Source organism: Verticillium nonalfalfae, assembly GCF_003724135.2.
Source record: "Verticillium nonalfalfae strain VnAa140/NRRL 66861 chromosome Unknown scaffold_11, whole genome shotgun sequence".
NCBI lineage: Eukaryota > Fungi > Ascomycota > Sordariomycetes > Glomerellales > Plectosphaerellaceae > Verticillium > Verticillium nonalfalfae.
Genome location: NW_021167236.1, coordinates 39,687 through 54,574, shown reverse-complemented (window position 1 = coordinate 54,574; position 14,888 = coordinate 39,687). Strand labels below are relative to the sequence as shown.

General features: G+C 54.3%; 5 protein-coding genes across 5 annotated transcripts; 2 read left to right on the top strand and 3 right to left on the bottom strand.

Annotated features, from left to right (window-relative positions):
• Window positions 1–465: 465 nt before the first annotated feature.
• On the bottom strand, window positions 466–3,206 carry D7B24_000636 (uncharacterized protein; the record flags this gene model as incomplete). The annotated part of the gene is made up of 7 exons (XM_028634888.1): window positions 466–1,099; window positions 1,152–1,289; window positions 1,350–1,516; window positions 1,642–1,908; window positions 1,998–2,349; window positions 2,413–2,822; window positions 2,916–3,206. The coding sequence occupies 7 exons, from the start codon at window positions 3,204–3,206 to the stop codon at window positions 466–468; spliced, it is 2,259 nt and encodes a 752-aa protein (XP_028498077.1).
• Window positions 3,207–8,622: 5,416 nt separating this feature from the next.
• Window positions 8,623–9,940, bottom strand: D7B24_000635 (uncharacterized protein; the record flags this gene model as incomplete). Its single annotated transcript, XM_028634887.1, has 7 exons — window positions 8,623–8,725; window positions 8,781–9,009; window positions 9,078–9,174; window positions 9,490–9,584; window positions 9,639–9,704; window positions 9,764–9,872; window positions 9,929–9,940. 7 exons carry the CDS (start codon window positions 9,938–9,940, stop codon window positions 8,623–8,625), a joined length of 711 nt encoding a protein of 236 aa, XP_028498076.1.
• A 498-nt stretch (window positions 9,941–10,438) lies between these two features.
• MRPS16 (37S ribosomal protein S16, mitochondrial) lies at window positions 10,439–10,930 on the top strand (the record flags this gene model as incomplete). Its single annotated transcript, XM_028634886.1, has 3 exons — window positions 10,439–10,515; window positions 10,584–10,764; window positions 10,826–10,930. 3 exons carry the CDS (start codon window positions 10,439–10,441, stop codon window positions 10,928–10,930), a joined length of 363 nt encoding a protein of 120 aa, XP_028498075.1.
• Window positions 10,931–11,573: 643 nt separating this feature from the next.
• Window positions 11,574–13,390, bottom strand: D7B24_000633 (uncharacterized protein; the record flags this gene model as incomplete). Its single annotated transcript, XM_028634885.1, has 6 exons — window positions 11,574–12,226; window positions 12,273–12,388; window positions 12,441–12,484; window positions 12,535–13,118; window positions 13,177–13,250; window positions 13,317–13,390. The coding sequence occupies 6 exons, from the start codon at window positions 13,388–13,390 to the stop codon at window positions 11,574–11,576; spliced, it is 1,545 nt and encodes a 514-aa protein (XP_028498074.1).
• A 645-nt stretch (window positions 13,391–14,035) lies between these two features.
• Window positions 14,036–14,697, top strand: D7B24_000632 (uncharacterized protein; the record flags this gene model as incomplete). Its single annotated transcript, XM_028634884.1, has 2 exons — window positions 14,036–14,243; window positions 14,294–14,697. The coding sequence occupies 2 exons, from the start codon at window positions 14,036–14,038 to the stop codon at window positions 14,695–14,697; spliced, it is 612 nt and encodes a 203-aa protein (XP_028498073.1).
• Between the last annotated feature and the right edge of the window lie 191 nt (window positions 14,698–14,888).

The window sequence follows — 14,888 nt, the reverse complement described above, 5'->3', positions numbered from 1 at the left end:
TGAGTTGAAAACAATCAGCTAGGACCGACTCGAGTCGGCAAAATGTCATCTCGAGATAAAAACCAATCAAAAAATCAATATAGGGTCTGACCTTGACCGACCAGCTGCGGATTCTGTATGCGACTGAGCTCCACGTAAGTAAACGGCATCACTTAGGTTTAAGGTTCGCCGCGCGGAACAATGAGAAGAGCAGACAAGGCTATAAACCTGGAATTGAAGACAGGGTTCACATGCGTCATGCGCTCAGCGGACGCGGATAGGTTATGTGTTTTGATTTTGGGCCGCCTAGGGGTATTTACGCAATGTTTAGATATAGGCCGATACCGAGCCTTGCTTTTTACCCTACGAGATGAACTAAAATCTCCCCTTCAAACCCCGTTCTTCCAAAATCCGCTCCTCGAAATGCCACGAACACGAGATTCGCAGAAGGTTTCTCCGACGACACCGCCCATGATGCGCGCAAAATCAAAACCGATGCGTGTGACTCTCGTCAAAGTTATCTATGTCCATAAACATGTCGTCATGCGACGTCGACTCCATGTCGATGAACTCTTGAAAGAGCGCGACGTCTTCGAATTGTCCGGCGAGCGTCTCGACCTTGGCCTCCCCCGGGTTCGTCATGGCGAGCTCGAGGTCGCCCATGAAGGTGGCCCGGATATCGCCAGAGGGATGGTCCAGCCCGCGCTGCTTCAGCTGCTGTAGTATGGTTCGTGCCTCCAGCCCTGTAATGTCGCCGTTGCGCAGCGTCATGGCGAGGAGCGCGCGGCCGATGGCCTCGGCGAGGCGGTAGGATTTGCGGAGCGACTCGTAGCCGTACACGCAGTGGAGGAAATAGAAGCGCCACTCCGGGTCACCCGTGTCCTTGAGTACGGCATTGGCCACGTAAATCAGTGCCGTGTGCCAGAGGATCGTGTATGCGGAGGATTGGTACTCGGAACGGTACACGACGATGAGTCGTTTCAGTTGATTAACCGACGCTTTGAAAGCGGCCTCGGCGGAACTCTTCCGCGAGGAGAATGTAGTGAGGCGTGTCTTCTTGGCCTTGCCGTCTCGCAAAAAAGGGCGAAATATGTCCAGTATCGCAGCGTGGAACCACAGGCTGCGAACAACGGTATCAGCAATACACTCTTGAAGCGTCAAACACGACTTACTGAAACGTCATGACATGATGGGGGCTGTCTTCTGCCTGCGCGAATGAAGACGGAAGCGTTTCAATCCAAGCCAAAAGCTCGCGGTATTTGCGCTCTGCGAACTCGATCGACACGTGCTCACAGATGTGCGCAGGTGTGCTCGTGTTCCTGTTATAGTATACCATACTCACTCCGTGGAGAATGCGCCAGAATCTACACAGTGCCGTGAAGGTTTCGCCCATGTATATGGGAGGGATTCTCTCGGGGATTTGCGAGTTCGCGTCTGACTCTCTGCTACGGCTCGACCCCGGCGACGAGGCGAACTCCGGGGAATCGCCAGGAATGGGCAGCGCCGGAGGGTACTCCGGGTACTCCAACCCGGGTTGCTGGTAAAATAGAGATAGAAGACTACGCCCAGTTAGATGGCCGCCACATATCGAACGGGAACTGGGAGTACTTGCATGGACCAGTTAAAAACCCCCCAGGCTGTATAAGATCTTGCAGAACGCACTTCCGGGGTCGTATCGTTCTGCGCCACCAAGCTAGTAGGCTCAACTCCCAACAGGGACATCCTCCTAGCCATGCGGCATGCTTCAGTGAGGAACACCAAAACAAAGTGATCGCGCCCGTTGCCCATGAAAGCCAAGCTTAGCAGTTGAGCCCCTGCAATGCTGCACAGGCTGTCGGTAGATTTTGCTGCCCACCAAAGTCGCTCTGCCTCGTTGCCGAACTGCGAAACTAGTGGGTGCGCGGATTCGTCGAGACTGGTGTACATTTGCTAGCGTTTCTGTAAGCTTTTCTGAAAACCTCCCCGACTGAAGACCGCTAAAGGAGAGAAAACGAGGAGAAGAAAAAAAAAACCCTTACAGTGCCCCAGTACATGAGAGCATGTACCAAGAACCGGGAACAGTATACGTCTCTGTGGCCGACGAGATCGGATACAAACAAGTCGGGATCGAACATGCCGAGCAGTGGGTGATCCGTTCTCAAATACAAAGAAATCACATTGGTTGCAAACTCGTTGGAGAGAGGAATATCCGTCCAAAAGGACATGTCGAGACGATGCAGCCTCTCGTCACATATCGGTACCGAAGTCGGCGCTGTGCCTCCGCCAGGCTCAGTCAAAAAGGGGTTATCCTCCGTGTCGGCGAGATAAGAGCTTCCTGTCATGTGGTCGGAAGGGAAGCCATAACCGGAGAGATGAATACCTAGAATAGTCCTTCCATACGTGTTAGCACCAAAGCCAACCTGACAAGGGCGCAATTCGAGGGCCCCCAAGTACCTTTGATCCATGGACCTCGTTCGTCGGAAATAAGGGGCTGGACTCGCATCAGACATCTCCGGGCGCGGCAGTGGAAGAGGACGAATAGCGGGATAGGCGGTAGGGTAGTTCCGCATGAGCTCGTGTTCGAAGCGAGAACGGGAGAGGTTGATGTAGCTATTGTCTGCGCCGGGCTCGGACGGCGTAAGATTGGAGCTTGTAGAGTCTTTGAGGACGGCAAGAACGGCCGACGGGTCGCGGTTAGCCCTGAGCATGCGCAATATGTCGAGAGCTTCGGGCTCGGGAGCTGCCTTGAGGAGCTGCAGCACTTCGTACGACTCGGCCATGGCGGTATCGGACGCTCCTCGCGCGGGCTTCTCGGTGTAGACGCAAGTTTTAGACCTCTTCAGGCACGCCTGGCACGAAGGGCGCTGTCCATCGCACTAGATCGTCGGAGAAACAAGGTCAGTGAGCCGGACAGGAGACGCTGCCAGTGCAGACGAGACGGAGCCAAGCGTGCTTACGCGAGCCTTCCTGCGGCGGCAATCATTACAGGCGAGCTGGGTGCCGATCCGTTTTCGCTTACCGCGATCATCGTGCTCGCTGAGGGAAGCATCACCATCGAGCAGGCCCAGTTGGCCGTGACCAGGCGTCTGGTTGTACCCGTGGGTGTGACCAAGAGCGGTAGTGGACGCAGAGGGGGCGTTGGCTGATGAAGATGACGAGCCAGTCGCGTGGTTTATATCATTGACATCTGCACCATGGGCGGCTGGTAGTAGCTGGCGAAGACGTTTGCTGCTGCCATGGTTGGACATGGCGACGACAAGACATCTGTCTCTGTGAGGCTTAGAGGGTGGTTCGGGGCGCTGCGCATAGCCTGGGGTGATTTTGATGCCTAAGCCGATGTACAGCAGGTGGTCAGGGAGCCCAGTTGTCCCGTCGCTTGTTGACTCAAGATTGGCGAGATGGGGGCAGGGAGGGGTGATTGAGTGGGGGGTGGGCCGCAGGTGGGAAGAATATGTGTGTCTGCTCGGATGTCTGAAGGATGACCAGGGACCATAGTGGCATTTTGACCCAAAGAAAGGAGACTGCGCTGGGATCCGCCGCTCGTCGTAGATTTGACAAGGTCCGTTGCCTTGTTATGTGCACATATGTCTTCCCTTCTAGCTCTGGCAATTGCGTCCAGTGTTAGATAAGATGCTTTTGTGACAACCGAGGAAGCTCAAGCCAAGCTCGACATAACCTGCGTAGCTTCGTCGCAGCTGTCCCGAAATGCGGTCTGGTAGAGCAGCTCCGGCAAGGTAGGCAGGTCGGTGACGCAGCTTAAGTAAGGCAAGGTAGCTCGTGAAAGAGGGAGAGACGATGGTAAACAAGACGGGATAATAGGCTCGGGCAAAGCAAGGGTTGTCACCCCACCTCCTCGCAAGACGCAACAGCCTGGCTTGTGAGAGGGGCACGTACCTTAAGGCAGACGACACCCAAAGGTGGCAAAAGAGGCAGCTCTAGCTCTCGTCAATCTTTCCGGACCAGGCGCGGTGCGAATCAAGGCGAAGTCAAAGCCAGTATTCGTTCAACAAGGCCAGAATGCTGATCTCCCAAAGATGTGTCTACCAGAGCAGAGGCTGAAGATTGCTACGCACGTGATGGCAAGCACCTCAATCGGAGAACGGACCTTGGCTAGGTACGTCAGGTACGTCGAGGCTGGGATGCTTTTGGGGGCCGATTTCGCCCCCTGCCGCAAATGACCGTCTGGAGTATGAAATCGATGGGAAATATGGAATGACATAACCGGCGTCATCGTATTCTACTTCAGTAGTGCGGTTAGAGAACGTCCAGCGGATAGATACCCAAAGTAGTCGGCCTCGCGAGAGCTCGCCACCACAGACCTCTCCTTTCTAGCCAATCAGCGCGGGTCTCCCTCCGGAGACGACTCCGAGCGAGCGCAGAGCATTATTGGTTAGATCGCTCATCCCCGCCGGCATCTACGAACCAGTACTCCGACTACCTGCCAGGTACCGAGCGTCCGGGGCATGCCCCGGGCCAACCACGCGCCGTAAGACGGCGTCCCTCTTCCCGGCCGAAGGACCTTGTGAAGACTAGATTTTGGACCCTGAATCGGATGTCGGCGGAATGAAAGCCGGGTGGGTCGGCCGTACGCCTCATCGGAGGAGGACCGTCATAAGTGGCATGTTGTCCGAGGCCCGGCACCATTAGACCATCTCGTGTCCGCTGCCTGGTTGATGCTGGGTTAGAATGACGGGTTACGTGAGTTGTATGTTCACAATTGAATATGTTCTCGCTTGATTCGTGAGAGCACTGCGCCGTTAGAGACTGTGTGTTGAGAATCCGACCACCTAAGACTGATGCTTATTCCACTTCATGCTAGTACAAAGAGTAAGAAAACAATCCTACCTAGCGCAGGTTTGGTGTGTCGTGAAAGGTAGACTCAAGCCCCCACACTCCCTCTCCTCTACATCTCACTCTTTCGACAGTCTTCCGGCCTGCAACCCGCGATTCGGAAATGCCCGATGGAGAGCTTCATTCACTAGTGCCTGTTACTGGTTAACCGACCCGATCAGCGTATGGCCTTCATGAAGAATCAGCGCCAAATCGTATATTGCCGGCCGTCCGAGGTCCTCGCTCCCGCCGACCCTGCTGACCCGGCCTTGACATATCCCCAGCACAACTGTTCGACGCCAACGGCCCCCGAGGAATTAATGCGAGCGGTCGCTTTCAGATGCCTTACCTCAAGTCTTTGTATGCCGGGGCTGTACGTGAACCGGGACGCACGAAGCGGCTGCACAGCCACAACCAGCCACCATTCCTGCGAAGGGGTGATGCAATTTCAGTCGAAGAGTGATATTCGATGATCTTAACCGACCTGCTTTCTTCAACGGGCTGAACCCACAAGGGATTTGGCATGGATATGGCTGTGCATCGGATGAATCATTCAGATGGCCAATTTAGACCCGTCAATTCTCTTGCAGATTGGCGAAGCCGGGTGAGAGAAGTTCTGCACGTGACTGATGTATCCCACTTCGATTTAAAGTCGACAATCGTTTAGCAGCGATCTTGACTGACATGCTGAATCGGAACGAGCTATATACAAGATAGTCACGAGACACGTAGAGATTTTGCATACATCTTCTTTTGTAAGGTTACACTGTCAATGACTCGAAAGACGTGGCAAACATCACGTGTATGGTGGTGACGTCATTGAAGCATATCATGAGACGTTGCCCCACCTGTTGCGATCGAATGAACTGGAATCTTCGCACATGCCTTCTGCGCAAGGATTGGCAGCGTATATAGATCACTGTCACACGAAACCACAACTGTGTCTTGATCCCTTGCGACAGCAATCGAAAGCTAGGAGCTTGCCCGCTTCGCGATTGTGTTGATATGGTTGGACTCTATAAATAATGGCATTCAGTGTACACTGCGCGGGATCCAAGATGTCCCTGATAAAGCCCATACCCCCTACTGAATCTTAAACGGCAGCAATAGCTGTGCGGTTGTCAGCGTGTTGTGATTCCTTGTGGTCTGAGAGTCTTCGAGTAGGAGCAAAGGCCGACGCCCCGACCAAGCTGGTCTCCTCCCGACGACCTCTTGCCTACGGCACAGTATGCCTGCCATACGAGCTTTGTCACAGACACCCCGTTCAGCATGTCACTTTGTTCTTCAAAATGTTGCATTATGTCGTTGCCGAGTCAGCGCACCCGTGGGTTACGCTGTGAGCGAGCAAGTTCCCATGGCAGGAGGACCCTTCGGCACCCACAACGCACATTTTTATTTTGGCCAATAACTCGAGGCGAGAAGGAGGTACGATATGCGAAGCTTGCTAAGCCTGCGCAGCGGATGTCGGCGGCTGGGCGCGAGGCACAGTATATAGTAGCAAAATGCAATGCCATAGGTACCCTGGGACGCAGTCAAGTTGTGCGTCGGGCGATCAGGCCGTAGAGGGCTCATCGGATGTTGGGCCGCTTGCTCGATGCTTGGGATAATGTGGGTGACCAGACATGTTGCTGACTGTGTCTTGCACTGTAAAGCTCATGGCAAGATCGGGTGCCTAGAACATTAGGGCAGTGGAATACGCTGTAGGCTGGCTGGCTGGCTAGGATTCGCGACACCAGTCCATCGTTAGCTCCCATACGCAATGAGAGGGAGTGAGAGGAGGAAACAATAGCATCGGTGATCCTGCCCGCCAGTGCGCCACAGGCGGCAGTGATGAAAGGGGCTCGAATGGGAATCGTATCAGGTCGGAGCAAATCTGTAGATGCCGATACTGTAGAGTAGAGAGGCAGACAAGATGTCGTGGAACTTGGCGTGTTGGGCGGAGCACATGGACCGAGAGAGGGGGTCGAGCCCAGCTGATCCAACCGCAGAGGACAGCATCAGCATTTCGCTGGACATTGGGGCACACGGTTGGCCGAGATGGCAGCCGATGCATTCTGCCACTTCAGCGATTGATGCTCTCAGTCTCAGCAAGCTACGCCACTCGGCTCTGATCGCAAGAGGCTTGAATTCAGAAACAAGTCGAGACGGTCACAAACTAGGCATGCCTCTCTCCCCTTTTCCCGTCTCGTCTGGAGAGGAAGGGGAAAACGCTCAGGAAGGGGCTTCGGAAGGTGGCGCGTGCCTGATCCATACTGAAGAAGGCGCGACCTGACGACGAATTGAGAATGGAGAATTGAGGGGCTTAGTGGTGGGTGGGTTGGGCCGAGTGGAGACGGGCCTGGTGGTGGTGCCCATACTGGACTGTGGTGTCGGCGGTGGTGGAGCCAGTTCCCCCTATTTCGGTCTGGTCGCCTGAACCCTTGTAGACGTTGCGTCAGCATTTCAGCCAATCAGCGGTCTAAAGGAGGAAATGCTCCGGCCACCAGCTCCGTCCAGCGGGTGGTCAGCGGTAGAGTGGTTTGAGGGGGCAAGTAAGGTATCTCACCTTAGTCCCTGGCTGCACTTGACCAGCAGCACCACAAGACTTGAAGGGCCCGGCCGAGGACTGAGGTACTTACGCACCGAACAGGGGATAGAGGTCTCCCGCCCGAGGTGGACAGCCGGAAAAAAAAAGAAGCAACAGGGAAGGCGTTAGGTGCAAATCGCATGGTCAACCTGTCGCCTCGCTATGTCGAGTCCGTTCTGCATGCCGCCTCTTCCCTCTCGCTTTCCGAGCCTGTGTCTCTCTGAGCCCGCCCGCCCACCCGCCCGCCTTTTAGTTGTGCCCCAGTCCTCGTAGTCGGTGGGATGCCACTGACAAGGGCAGGGCAGCGTCATGACCAGACGCAGAGGTTTCGCCAGCTCACTGACGCCTGACCCAGGCTTGCCTGGCTTGCCTGGCGTGTGACTTCTCTGCTTTTCTTACCGAACACGTATTCCCCTGTGCTTGTAGTTCACTTGCTGCCCTGATCCGGACCGAACGAAGCCGGCAGAAAGCTCCGGACGTCGTGGTTTCTTGTGGCAATACACCTCTGGCAGCCCATGCCATTGGCCCCCACCTCGACACAACCCCTCCAAACTTGTACGCCATCCACCGCCAAAGCCACAATCCCGGGACACAACCTCCCATTCAGCCACAGCCAACGTCGCCTGGGGAAGAGCCCGCCCTCTGTGCTAAGGCAGACCCCCTCGTGCCGGTGCTTCAGTCCCGGGCTTTTCAGAAATTTGTCCGCTCGCCGTCCCGGCCACTTGTACCCGGATTCGAGAACCATAGGACGTGGCTGAAGGGTCCGTCCGACACACCCGCAAGGTCCCTTAGCGCTGCAGAAGAAATCCAACACGCAGTGTTCCATCTGAACCTTTCACCTTCAAGCTCCAACCCATGGTGCCAACGCCTCTCTGGTAGACACGGGTTCGTCGTCCGCCCCATGTCGTCCATTGAAGGTTCTACCAGCCGCCATCTATCCTCGCTCTCAACCTTTTTAACACTTCATCGTCAACGTCGGGGGCCATCGGGGACTTCCCTGCCCTGATGTGTGTGGAGCACAAGTCGTCCTGCCCAGTCTGCCGGCGGATGTTTCTCATCTATGTCGAATTTTGCCACGAGTATCGTCCGCCGCTGATTCATTGTCTGTCTGGAACCACGACCAACCTGCTGGACATGGTCGAGGGCCGATGCCACAGTCCGGTCTGCCCAAACAGTCGCACGGGTGGCTGTCAAGTCATATGACAAATCTTTGGCCACAACGTCCACCACGGCAACTCGTGGGAGATGGGCCGGCCTCCCAGCCGATCTTAGTGCTTTTGCATAGAGTTTTCAACCTCGACAATCTGATCGATCCCTTGATATTCGGGGAGGCTCAGGTTATATTTCTTTGCGACGGTATCGGAGACAAACCTGGCCTGTTGTCAGCACCTCGTACCTGGACTTGCCTGGAGAACATGGTACGTACCGTCCGCCGACAAAATGACGTCCCCGGAAATACTTGACGAGAGGCTTGGGCGCTGTAAGACTGACAAGCACTGTAGGATTGAAGGAGCTTCCCAGTCCGGTCTTGGGTGGACCCTCTTCAATGTCCCATGATGATGGTGCGTCAACAGCTGTGACGGGCAAAATTGTTTCCTCGAGCGCACGAATCACCGCCGGGAATGGCTCACGCACTTCGCCCGAGAAGCTGAAGCCTACAAAATGCCAAATCAGCTGCCGTGACGCCACTTTTGATCGCAGACGGAGTTCGGAGCGGACCAACCAAATATGGCGTCGATGATATGATCGGCTGTCTGCAAAGCCTCGGAGAAGTCGTCGACAAATGAGACTTCAAGGTCCTCTAGTTGTTTGGCCAATCTCTGGGTGTCCCGAATAAATCAGCACGAGCTTGCACATGGTCGATGGACGAGAAGGGAGTAAAAAGTGACAGCCGTGCAGTTTGCAGACGGCTGCAATTGGAAAGGCTTGATATAAACGCAGCGCTCGTCTTTCCTGTTTCCTAACCCCAAGGCAACACATGTTTTATTGTACTTGAAACACGAGGTAGATTTGCAGGCGACGAATCATGACTATACGCTGCAATGAGAGATAGAGCAACGAACACGATATTGCGAACTCAAGATGGAAGCTCCCGAGATAGTCCGGACGACGCTAGGAGAGCTGGAGGACGTTACCTGATAAAGTTCATTCTTGCTGCGCTTGGGGTAGTAGATCGACGGCTTGTATCCATAATGATGGAGATGTCGCGCTGCTACCAATCCGTCTCCACCTGGACCACAGGGTAAGCAAGTCTGTCCATTCTCGCGAGACGGAGGTTGCAAACCATTGTTGCCGGGACCGCATGCCACCAAAATGTTGCGGCCCTTGCTAGGTGGATGAACTTTGTAGACTGCCAAGCGATGAGCCACACAGCCAAACATTGACTAAGGGCCCGGTCACAGCACGTACCCGCTTGAGAAACAGACAGACCAGCAAGTTCCATAAGCTGATCGAGGGAAAATGCACCTGCGCTCATAAGGTCTTTGTCAAGAGCTGCTGCTGCCTTTGCGCCGAGGGTCTGCAAACCAAGGTTCTCAGTACATGACGGCGAAGTATTCTGGGCCGAGAACAGACCTTGAGTGCCATTTTGATGATGTTTTGATTAAGTGTAGTTGTCTGGAGAAGGTTAAGATGTTCATTCGTGCCGGCTTGAGCTGAAGGGCAGTAATCATTACTAAGGAAAGACTAGTAATACGGCCCGGACATCAGAACGAGCAGGGCCATTGACGAACGAGCGGTTCAAGCAAGAGCAGTTGGACGTAACTGACATCACTGACCTGACGATCACAAGTGGAGATGCATTCTCCTCCAGTGGTAGTCTAATTGGCCAACAACTATTGTGCCCCTCCGTCACTCTACCGCACGGATGAGCAACCATGCCCGTCTCTATTGACCCCCACTTTATCTAAGCAAAAGCACAGTCGGTATCGGCAAAACCTAACCCCGACCGAAATTGTTGTCCAGGAGAGTCTGGTCATTGACCGACCTCACAGCCGCCGCCGACGCGACACCGACATCTGACCTCCACGACGACCCATTCACGTACACCAACCAACATCCCAAGTCATCTCAACCCTCGTCAGCATGGTCCTTCGTATGCGCCTCGCCCGCTTCGGGCGCACGAACGAGCCCTTCTACAACATTGTCGTCACACACGCCAGGTACGCCAACCCCTGCGCCGCCCAGTAATCGATCGCTGGGAACATGCGACGACTAACTCTCTGTCTAGGACCGCGCGGAACAGCAAGCCTCTCGAGGTCATCGGCACGTACGACCCCATCCCACGAAAGGATCCCTACGACCCCGACCGCAAGCCGCACAAGAACATCAAGCTCGACACATTGCGCGCGAGGTACTGGATCGGTGTTGGTGTGCAACCCAGTGACCCGGTATGGAGGTTGATGTCCATGGTAGGTTTCTCGGGCGTCACCCACTCGTAGCGCGCAGTTTGCTGACGAGGCGACCCGGTAGATTGGTCTCATCGAGCCCCAATACGGACCCAACGGCATCAAGAACAAAAACTCGGCGGCGAAGGCGTTGACACAGCCGCTCGAGAGTCCGGCTGCGACACAGTGAAGATGGATGCGGGATACCGACGTGTAATATACCTTGGGACGGAATGTTCTCAGCATTGGATGGCGTTTGAGTCTGGCGCGATGTGCCAGGAAATTGTATTCTACTAAAATGTACGATGAGGGTGTGTCGATTTTTCTCTGCCTTGGACTTTGATGGACGACGTGAGAAAACGCAGCTCGTGATGTTCTGGGCGTGCAAATGACGTCGCGTTGCTGGGACGCTCTCTGGGCATTACTAACTAAGCTACTAGCAAAGAGCACCGCTATTGGATTGCGTTCTGGAACTACAATGGCTTGAGTTGAAGCACAACGCAACTGCAGCTATGATGAACTGACGCGGTCGGTGAGGACAGAATCATGGGCGCACAGGCAAGACATTGCTGCGGTTGTCAAAGAGGAGGCACGTCAGGTGGATTGATTTGCGCTGTGTAATACGACCAGGAAAAGTACCCTGCTGTGGAGAGTGAAGAGAATCAAGTCAACCAAACGCCCTTTGATGCTTAGAAAAGAAGGTAGCCGTCATTCCATGTCATGCCCGGCACATGCCAACCGCTGCTCCCCCGTCGTCTAACCCAGAAACCAGAATAGATATACAGTATATCATTGCAAGAAAAGGCAAGCCGGCACCATGCCGGCTGATGATCTCAGTGCGAAGTGTGGAACACAATGTTCATAACGAGACAGACGGTCATGACACATATGCCATAGATCGCCAGCGCTAAGCCCACCTTGCGTAGGAGGTCATGTTCCAGGTGCTCAAGGTCCCATCGCCACTTCTTCCGCCACTTTCGTGGGTCGATCGCGACGCTTGCAGCGCTGCCAAGACTCTGAATACTGGTCACCATGGCCGCGCTGTCCTCGATATCCGAGTCTTCATGAAGTTCGGCCGCGTCGTCGTCCTCCTTGAGAAGTTTCTGGTGGTGTACGCTTTCAGGGTCGCTAATTTTGTAGTAAAACAAACCTGGAAGAATAAAGCTGATCGAAGTCGAGCCAATGCTGCCTACGTATGCAAGGACACGCTCCAAGCTCGTCACTGAGAGCGCAACCAGGTAGCCAAAGACGAGAATCAGAGTGGTCAGAACAGCAAAGCGAAGGTCGCTCATGGGGGCCACGGCATGATCCGAACGTCCCCCGACAGGAGAATTGGAGCGACCATTGCCAGTGTGTGCTCGGTTGGGCCGCCACTTCAGCACTGCGTCGAGCGAGGCGCGACACGGGTGGACCTGAAGGGGGATACTAAAGGTGACGAGAATGACAATGCCAATCTGGCCGATGAATGTTGCAATGGAGGGGGCGTCTGTAATAGTTAGATACAAAACTTCCTGACTATGCGTGAAACTTACACATAGAGACAATGTTGCCGTTGACGTCGTTGCCAAAAGTAAGATAGCCAGTGATCGCCACAAGCAGATACATGCTGGCAGCACCGCCAATGCTGAAGCCAACGACTCCTACAACACTGAGGAGACATTAGTCAATTTCCCCGCGCCGAGACACTACGAGAAAAATACCTTGAGGGCGAGTTATCCTTAATCTCGTTGAGGATCGAAAACATCTGCGAGACATCAGTGATTCATTCTTCAACGCAGACGTAGGTAGACTCACGTTTTGATGACAGGTGTAAGCAAAAACCACCACCGGCAAGGTGCTCAGAAAGGCAACAGCACTCTGCGGTTTGACGACTCGAAGTCCACTCTTGTCTTGAAGAGGCTGGGCTCCGAAATGGTAAACCACAAGGATGACAAGGTACCCAATCGAGACCAGCGCGACAATACTTGTGTACTTCAGCGAGTCCAGTCTCCGGAGGAAGGCCAATGGTATGACCAAAAACATGAAAGCCGTAATCCAAAAATTGCGATCTGTCAGGTAGGGATGGAGTTCTGGGGTGTTGCTATTGAATCCGAGAATGACTTTGGGCATCAGATCACCAATGATGATCATGTATGAAACGCCTACACCGAAGCACTTGACGGCGATGGCGGCATCGAAGAGCACTGCCGCATTCGGGTATGTGAGCTTCGATATGGCAAAGAAGGATGAGCTGCCCCGATCGAGGTATCGTGCACAACGACCTTGAAGGTAAAGGCCCATGGCAGCTGTCAACCCAGACCAGACGATCATCAGAGAGCCGAGCACAATGCCCATATGCGACAAGACGGATGGCATAGCCAATGTACCTGCGCCGACAACTAAACCCAGATACGTCAGATCTTCTTCCTTGTGTACGCTCTTCGTAGAATGACATACTGGTATTGAGTAGGTTGATGATACTGCTCAGCATCGAGGCCTGGCCGCCTCCCTCTCGGGCTTTTCGACGTGATCTGAGGGCGTCATGGTCAGCAAGTCGTTTGAGATGTCGAATAGGAGCTAAAGAAGTTCGAGCATACCGGTTCATCTCGTCAGCGCTTCCACTTGTCGAGGAAGAAGCGTTGCCATCAGCAATGGTGTTGTAATTGGTCATTTAGTCCAAGTAGAGCCACGATTTCCTTGGCTGGTAGCACAGTGAAAAGGCAGCGGTCGCGTTATCGTGTGTAATCGATATGGTGTTCCTCGATCCCGTCGTAGGTCAGTCGTCGGGAGTCTATAGAGGTCGAACCGGAACGTGATGTGCTCTGGACCAACAGGTCACAGGGGCTTGTGACCAGGAGGTCGGTCGCCTGGAGCCGCTCGCTGAAACCTTCAGTAGGTTCAGAGGGCAAGCGGCTCGGTCAAAATCGAGTCGCTTAGGAGATTCGGAGGGCGTGCCGAAACGCCCTTGGCTCATTCAATGTTTTGCGACGACGAGATGATGTGTTCTGATGGATTGTAAAACCGGGGGGGTCGTCTGGTACCTATAGAGTTGAACACGACGTCGATGCGACTTGGCGATTGTCACAAGTTGGTCATGGGTCAGCCACATCCCTTATCGCGCATAAGCTTCAGCCACAATTGACGTTATCAGTGACAGCTTCGTGGGAATGTACCTTCGCCCAGATCAGCATGACCTCCATATTAAAGTCATCCCGCCATCAAGTCTCTTCTGTCGCACCCTAGTTCGCTCTCGAAAACTTTCTCTAACAGGCCCCATCGAACTGAAGATTTCTCGATTCGTTCCCCGCTACTAATCATGGAATCAACTCTCGATGACACGACTTTGTCGACAATCTCACTCTTAGAGGCGCGCTTGCGGCGGGCAGAGCATATCCTCTACGGCCAAGGAGATGCTCCGGCAATCTCCCATCCTGAACCTGCGGCTTCATCTCTCGAATCCCTTGAAAGGCGATTTTATGTCCTCTTGGGCAACATCAAAGTTTACGGGGAACTCATGAAGATTCGTATGCATAGACAGGCCTGTTTATTCACTTCCACAGCTAACCGACGCCAGACAAGACGCAGCCAACTCTTTTTCACCCACCGTCCACAGAACAGCCCCCTATCGACCTCTCCTCTGAAGCGATTCGCGCGACTGTCATCGCGGCCGCCGCGTCATTTCCTGCAACAGCGTCTTCGCTCACCTCCGTGTCCGACTGTCCCATTCCCGACCCTTCGCAGAGCGCATCCCTCGCAGCTATGATCCCGCGAATGCGCGGCATCGAAGCAACACAGCTCGCACAAGAAGTCGAAATGGCCGAGCTGCGAATGCGGAGTGAAGCGGTTATCAGTAGCTGGTACGAAAACGGCGTCCTCTCTGCATCTCGTTTCGTCGCGGACGTGGAGGGCCAGGTCGAGAAGGTCGAGAGGCAGGTGAGAAGGGCAGAAAAGCAGCAAGAGGCTGCGGAAGCATTGTGAAGAGCGATGCGCTGCAGCCCAACTCTTACCGGCTATGACCCGTGAGACGGCAACAATAACGTCTTGTTGGGTAGGACAGCCATCGCCATGTTCCCGCAGCAGGTAATGTCCCCTGCCCCCGCTATCTAAGGAGATGCGCCTGCGCGATATCTGTTCGCATTTCTGAGCCGGGAGTATGTGGTATGACCCGT